The sequence below is a fragment of the Cervus canadensis genome, chromosome 17 (assembly GCF_019320065.1).
Source record: "Cervus canadensis isolate Bull #8, Minnesota chromosome 17, ASM1932006v1, whole genome shotgun sequence".
Lineage (NCBI taxonomy): Eukaryota > Metazoa > Chordata > Mammalia > Artiodactyla > Cervidae > Cervus > Cervus canadensis.
The window spans coordinates 40,480,577-40,488,189 of record NC_057402.1 but is presented as its reverse complement, the minus strand read 5'-3'; the positions used below and the strand labels follow the sequence as shown (position 1 = coordinate 40,488,189).

The window sequence follows — 7,613 nt, the reverse complement described above, 5'->3', positions numbered from 1 at the left end:
ACCAACTCCCGCAGACTTTCAGCCAATTATTATCTTAGCCCTCATTTAAACCCTCATCCAGAGGTGCCTAGTGCCATCCATTGGTGGACCTATTGGGGACTCCAGAGTTTTTTTTCTTGGCTCCCCACACCCTATCCCACCCCTATACCATTTCAAGACTTAATTGTCTCAGGTCTGTATAGTATTCCAGCTACAACAACTGTGTTGCAGTTACTTTTTCCCTTGCTTGCCCAATTCTTGCCAATTTCTTTCTGACAACAGGCAAACACTGCTATGAAAGGAGGTTCCACAAGTCAGAGTCAACACACACCATCCATCCACCATCTCCAGTGGAAATCTCAACCCTCTTTCCAGCCCAGCCTCTCCACTCTCCAGACATATCCCCATTCACTTGCTCTGGGCTGATCTTTCCCACCCTGAACTGTGTGCTCAGTCCTGTCTGACTCTTTGCGACCCCATGGACCATATACCCCACCAGGCTCCTCTGTCCATGAGATTTTCCAGGCAAGAATACTGGAGTGGGTTGCCATTTCCTCCTGCAGGGGATCTTCCCAACCCAGAGATTGAACCTGGGTCTCCTGCAGCTCCTGTTTTTGTTTATTCCATTCCTTCCATCTGACACTTGATCCCCACCCACCCTCAGACATACAGAAGCCACATCTGTCAAAATCTGATGAAGCAAGAATAACACAGGCCAGGGGTTATGGTAAGATTTTCCTCTGAGGAAGAGAATGTATGTATCTGGAAGACACTCCCACGTGGGGCTGGGATGAGGGTTGCTGGGCCCCAGGACCTCCTTCTATGAACAACCGTTAAAGGCCTGAGAAGCAGGCCAAGGGTGTGAGTTTTGCACCCAGGATGCCCTGAGAGTGCAGCCAAAACACTCAGGGAGGCTGCATCCATGCAGAGACCTGGGGACTGGTCTGGGCTGTGGATGGGGGTGGGATGTGTGTGCCTGCCGAGGACCCTTGACCCAGGCCTACCTTCCTCACCCAGAGCAGAGGATGGTCAGTTGTAGCCCAATGCATAGAAGAGTGCCTACTCCTAAGAGGCCTGCCAGGGTGTTCCCAGGCTGGGGTGTGTCAAGTGGGGTCATGGAGCTAGTGGTACCTTGTAGATTTAGCAGAATCCTGCTTGTTGGACAGAGTGGGGAGGGGGGTGGATGGCTGGTTAGTTAGCACAGGGCCAGCTCCATCCTTAATGAAGTGACTGAGTGTGACATGTGGTGAGACTGCAGGAACATTCTGAACCATTATTTGGTCAGAACACAAATCTCTTAAATGTCATCAACACAATTTGGCTGGGAGAAGAGAGATTACTTCCTGCCAGGAGGAGACCCTCTTAGAGGAGGAGTCTGACCCGGTGGCCCAGTACAGAGCCCCACCCCTACAGAGCACACTGTGTGGTCTTCGCAAGGAGCCCCGACTCCACCAGGGAGCTGGAACTTTAGGGTTTTAATCACAGATTCCCAGGGTGCCCAGACGTACACACCAGTTTACAGGTCACCACAACATGCAACCCAAAACGCGTTCGTCCTTGGTGACCTGTAAAGTCTTTTCCACCCAGGCCCCAAGATAATTTGGTGTGAAATGGCTGCTCTTAATTTTGTGCGCAGAACGACTCTGTCTCACCCACCCCTCTTCTCTGGTCCGAGGGATCCAGTGCCTGGGCTGCCTTCCTTCCACTCTCTCCGCGCGGGCAGCTAACACATTTGAATGCCATTAAAGGCTGCAAACCACGGCCGGTCTTTCCGGCCCAGGGGCTTGCTGCGCTCGGCTTCAGCCTCTAACCTCTACGCTGATGGCCTAGGCCTGGAGAAGGGCGGTGGGGTGGCCTCGGAGACAGTGAGGGTGAGCGCGCCGGGGAGAACCAAGGGCAAGTGGGCGGGGCAGGGCAGGGAGCGTTTCCTCAGCGAGGCCAGGCAGTGGGTGGGCGGGGCGCTGTGGGCGGGGCCCGCGCAGTCGGTGGCGTCGGAAGCCTTCCCGGCCGGGTGGGAGAGGAGCAGCCTGGAGAAGTTGGCAGCGGGCCTGGGGAGGGGAGGCGGAGGAAGGGGCCCCGCGTTCCATGAGCAGCGGCGCCGGCGCCCCGGCACGTAGTTCACTCCTGCGAGCATGGGATGCGGTGGGCACGTCACCCGCGCTCCCAGGCTAACCACCAGCCTGGTGCCAGTCCGCCTCCGGTTGACCCAGGTTCAAGGGCAGTGAGGCCGGGCCCAGTTCCCGGCTGCCCGGGACGATCGGGAGCTCTGGGTCCCTCCCGTCAGTGCAGCCCCTGCCCCACCCGAGACCCTGCTGGGCCGCGCCGAGCACCGGGCTCGGCAGGGGAGGAGTTTGCAGCGGGCGAGCGGCCTGAGTCTCGGGGCGCTGCCGCCCAGGAACCCAGCTTCGGCGGGGTGAGGCGGGTTTGTTCCGAGCTGGCCGGAGCGGACACGCCTCCTCGCTGGGCACCTCGCTCGGGAGGGGAAAGGGAGAAGCGGAGGCGAGCCCCGCAGGGCGCGCCCACCCGGCGCACAGCAGAGGTGGGGCGGGAGGGACAAAGGGGCGCCCTCCTGAGCGCTCCGCGCCGGGGTTCAAGGCTGTCACGGTACAAAAGCTCCAGCAGGAAAATACCCCGCGGGGTCCCAGCCGCGAAGAGGTGGGGGAGAGACCCGCGCGGCCACGCCCCGGCCTGCCGCCCTCGGACGTGGTGCGTCAGCGTGCCCGGCTCCCGGCTCTAATTTCCGCCCCTCCTCCCGCCCTCCAAGGGGACACGCCCATTGGCACGCGCAGGCCCCAGGCCGAGTGGGAGTCTCTCACTGTGAGGATTGGCCGGGCCGCGTACCCGCGAACCAATGGCGCCTGTCTTTGTCCTCGGCCACGCCCCTTCCCCAGAGGCGGGCGCGCGACCGCTCCATCCCGCCGGTGCGCGCTCTGGGATCCCCGCCCCCTCCGCGTGCGCGGCTCCCCGCGGCCGCCGCCGCCGCCCGTAACCTGCGCCGCCAGGATGTGGCTGGGGGCTGACGTCGGGTCCAGATGTGGCCCCGGCCCCGCCCACCCCCGGGGCCGGGCCGCCCACACCGAGCCGCGGCGCGCACGGCTGCTGTCCCGCCTGCCACAATGCGCGGCGAGGCTGCGGCCGCGACTTGGCGCGGTCGTCCCTAACGTCGCCGCTCGACATCCTTAGGACAGGCCGCCCCTGACGTCGCGCGGGGATCCCACTCGCCCGCGCCCCCCATGCGTTCACTCTTCGGAGCCCAGCCGGGCGGGCGCCTAGCAGACGCGGAGCCGCGCGGGTGACGGCAGAGGCGGCTGCGCGCCCAGCCCAGCCCGCGGAGAGGGCGCGCCTCGCCCCCGCCCCCCGCCCGCTCTCCGGAGGCCGTGGGTGCGGATGCGCCGCTGACGACTCGCAGCGACCAGCAGTGCCGCCCGTCCGCCGGCTGGATCCCGCAGCATGGCAGCCGCCGCCTATGTGGACCACTTCGCCGCCGAGTGCCTCGTGTCCATGTCGAACCGCGCGGTCGTGCACGGGCCGCGGGAGGGGCCGGAGCCCGGACCCGAGGGCGCGGCCGCTGTGGCCGCCACGCTGCCCCGCGTCGAAGAACGCCGCGACGGCAAGGACAGTGCCTCGCTCTTCGTAGTGGCGCGGATCCTAGCGGACCTTAACCAGCAAGCGCCGGCGCCCGCCCCAGCGGAGCGCAGAGAAGGCGCCGCGGCCCGGAAGGCGAGGACCCCCTGCCGCCTGCCGCCCGCGCCGCCACCCGCCCCCGAGCCCGCCTCCCCCGGCGCCAGTGGCGCGGCGGCCGCGCCCCTCAGCCCGGCGTGGAGCGAGCCCGAGCCCGAACCCGAGGCTGGGCTGGAGCCCGAGCGAGAGCCGGGGCCCGCGGGGAGCGGCGAGCCCGGCCTCAGACAAAGGGGCCGGCGGGGCCGAAGTCGCACCGACCTCGAGTCCCCGCAGAGAAAGCACAAGTGCCACTACGCGGGCTGCGAGAAAGTTTACGGGAAATCCTCGCACCTCAAGGCGCACCTGAGAACTCACACAGGTCAGTGGGGCGGCCCGGGAGCCCCGAGCAAGCGACCCGGGGTCAGTGCTAGTCTCCCGGCCACGCCCCCAGAGCCGCCAGCTGGGTGCGAGGGCGATCGGGCCGGGAACGGTCGGGGCCTCGCCCCTTTCCCCGCGGCTCCGGACTGCGGGCTACCCTGCGCGCCGCGCTAGGCGGGTCCGGGCGCTGGGAGCCGGCGCCCGCCCGGCGACCGCGCCCCCGCCGGGCACGCCCCCTCCTCCGGCGCGCCCGGGCGGGGCCGCGGGGGCGAGTGTCGTCATCGGGGGCGGGGACCCCGCCCAGGCCCGGGGGCGCGCGGGCAGGTGCGGGCGAGCTGGGTGGGGGTCGCGGGTGGCACCCGGGGAGATTGGCGGCCCGGACGCCCGGGAGCCGTGGGGAACGAGTGTCCTCGCCCGGCCCCTCCCCCGCCGGTCGGGCGCGCGCTCAGCAGGGGCGGGCCCGGCCCGGGTGCGCGGCGGGCGAAGTTCACGCGGGGACAGGGCTTTCTCCAGCCACTCGGCACATTCTTCGCTCTCCTCTTCCTGTAATTTTTCCAGCGCTCTAAGGTTTAATTTGTCGAAACCGGAGCCAGCGGCTGCCGACGTGGGGGGGGGGGGGTGGGCGGTCCCGGGTCCTCGCCCGGGGCTCTTTGTGGGAGCCCCGCCCATCCGGCCGGCGGGGGCGCGCCGGACCCGAGGGGCTCCTTGGGGCCTCGGCGCTTTCTCCCGAAAGGAGCGCCCTGCCTTCTGGCCGCGGATCTGCGCCGCCTTCCTCCCGGCCTCGCTCTCACCTGCCGGGGCCGGATGCGGGCGGGCAGCACCTGCACGGGGGCGGGCGGCGGGAGTCGACATTCTGGGAGCCCCGGACCGCCGCCCGCCCCCCACCCCAAGGCAGCATTTTCCTCTCGCGGGCCCAGGACTTTGTCGTAGATTTCTCTGTGGTTGTTTTTTGTCTTTAAACACAAAAGTAGAAACAGTCTTTCAATGGATGGCATGCTTTCTCTCCCAGTTTGGTTAAAGAATTGTGTATTTCCTCCGAGCCCACGCGAACTCTTATGGACACAAGTCTTCCACTTTGGGGACCGGTTCAAAACTCTCATACCGTTAACTTTGTTTCAAAAGTTGAGGCGTCTCATTTGTCAAAGAGTTCACAAGCTGATTAAATGACTGATTTAAAAGCCGCAGTTTTCAAGAACCTAGAACTGAAAAGCTTTTTATCCCGAAAAATTTGCAAATGAAACGCCACACGGTCTGCAGGTGTCAGGAACTGCGGATCTCACGAACTGCACCCCCGACGCCGGCCCCGCATTTCTGGTCCCGCGCTGTGGCCGCTCAAACCGCTTGGCAGGTGGTGGGGTCGCGGGTGAAGGCGGGGCCATTTCTAGGCTGAGTCAGAATTCGGGCTGTGTGGACTGGGGGCGGGGGGGTGGGTGGGGACGTTGCTGCAAGAGTGGGTGTGGTCGTGGGGGAGGGGGCACGCTGGATTCTGAGCGAGGTGTACCCCGTCCCCCAATAGCGGGGCCGCGTTTGGTTTGTGGCTGGAGTTGAGCACTCGGTTGAGAGCCAGGCCAGTACCGAGCAGGGGACTGTATTGGAAAAGCTTTTTGAATCCTGTGTTACTGTGGCCTCTCAACCCGGTAAAGAGTCTGCCTGCAGTGCGGGAGACCCGGGTTCGATCCCTGGATCGGGAAGATCCCCTGGAGAAGGAAATGGCACCCCACTCCAGTATTCTTGTCTGGGAAATCCCATGGACGGAGGAGCCTGATTAGCTACAGTCCATGGGGTCGCAAACAATCGGATGCGACTGAGCGACTTCTCTTTCTTTCTTTCCTAACCCGGCAGCACCGGGTCGCAAGATTCGCGAATTGCGGAGGGACCAGCCCCGGGGCGGGGCTCGCCCGGGCCTCCGGCTGGGGCTGCCTTCCGGATTGCCTCAACTCCCCTGCTCCAGGCTGTCTGTGCCCTGAGCGGCACGGGGCAAGATGGCTAGATGTTTAGGGCAGGGGCGCTGGGAACCCGCGCCTTCGCAGTGGGGCGGAAGCCAGTTTCTCCCGGGTGCCTGGAAGCCAGAACAGGATGAATCCATTCTTTGGCCTGCAGTGTACTAGTCTGTTCATTCTTAGAGCAGGGAGCTGGCCCCGCCTTCCAAGTGTGTAGAAACTCGAATCTCTGCCTCCAGAGCAGATCTCCAGGTCTGGAGTGCACAGGGTCCCTTGGGGCCCTTGGAAATGTAGGTTCCCAGGTCCCAGAGGCTGACTGCAGTTTAAGGGGTCCCTTCAGGTGCATCTGCTTATGAACTAAGGATCTACCTGTGGCCCAGGGCACCTTAGGAAGCCTGAACCCAGGTGTGCAGAGGATAAGTAACTGGTGATCATAGAAGGTATAGGGGTAGCCCGCAGAAGGGAGAGGCTAGGCAAGCGCTGGCTGCAAGGGCTGACCCAGAGGCGATTTGCGAAGACCCGGGAGGCAGACCCTGTTTGTGGGCTCCCAGAGTGTTCTGGTGGGGAGGGTCTCTGCATGCAGTGACTCAGGTCATGCCAGGCCTTTCAAACTGTTAGGGACACCCCCCCCCGCCCCCCCCGCACAGTGATTGTATGGTGGGGGGCGTGAATACTAATATGATTTTAGCCAAGGAGGCAGTTGGAAGCTTGCTTTGCCTAGCTCTGTGACCAGGGACTGATTCCCATGCCTCCCTTGACCACCTGGAAGGTCTGCAGGAAATGGGTGTGCATATGTGAAAATCCTTTGGGAGGTCCTGAGGTCAGCTTTGACTTCGATCTCCCACCACCACCCCTCCCCCCACCCTCACCAACTGCATGCAAAGAGCCACCTGTCCTGGTTAGCTGTGTAGCAGTGTGGTCCCCTGTTACATCCCCCACTGGTCATCCTTGGGACTGATGACCCTCTGTCACCTTTAGGTAACTGATGTTAGAGCACGTGTATGATAGAATAAAACACAGGTCATGTTTGCAACTGAATCCCCTTACTGTTTGGTTGATCATAACTTCCCAGCCCAGACCTGGGAAGTTTGCTTAACCTCGCTCTGGGGACTCCCTAGACCAGGAGCAGATTTTCTTGGAGACTGAAGAGCTTTGATTTGAAAATTCAAGGACTTGGAGGAGGGAAGCATTGGATCCCTCTGAGGACACTCCCAAGCCCCCTACCTGGCAAAATCCCACATGTAAGGGTTCCTGCCTGCTGGGCTTGGTGGAGCTCTGGCAGAGTGGGCCCAGGCTTTCTTGGCAGACACATCCCGGATCCATTCTTCCCTGTGGGTTCTCACAAACAATTGTTTTCAGATCACCTTTGTACCCTATTCGCCCTCCAGCTCCAGCAGCCAGAACCTCTCCTTGCACCCTGGGCTGGGCCGTCTCAGCAGGTCTAGGGGCCTGGCTGGAAAGGTGGATCCAGCCCCGCCTCCTGCGGTCCAGGAGTTAATTGCTCCTGCGCACCTGCCCTGTGTGGGGTGGAAAATAGAGAAGGTTGCATTGTCTCAGCCATTTCCTGTGATCACTTGGGGCAGGGTTTGTTTAAAATTTATCTTGACCCCTGAACAAGGGATTTGATCCCCAGGGTGGTTATGGGGGCCAGGATTT

At 62.9% G+C, this 7,613-nt stretch overlaps 1 protein-coding gene across 1 annotated transcript in view; it reads left to right on the top strand.

Moving 5' to 3' along the window:
• Window positions 1-3,429: 3,429 nt before the first annotated feature.
• The window catches only part of KLF13 (Kruppel like factor 13), a 42,516-nt gene continuing 38,332 nt past the window's right edge, over window positions 3,430-7,613 (top strand). The window contains exon 1 of the mRNA XM_043489436.1: window positions 3,430-4,018. Within this exon, the coding sequence (XP_043345371.1) occupies window positions 3,430-4,018 (589 nt within the window). The remainder of the gene's footprint in view (window positions 4,019-7,613) is intronic.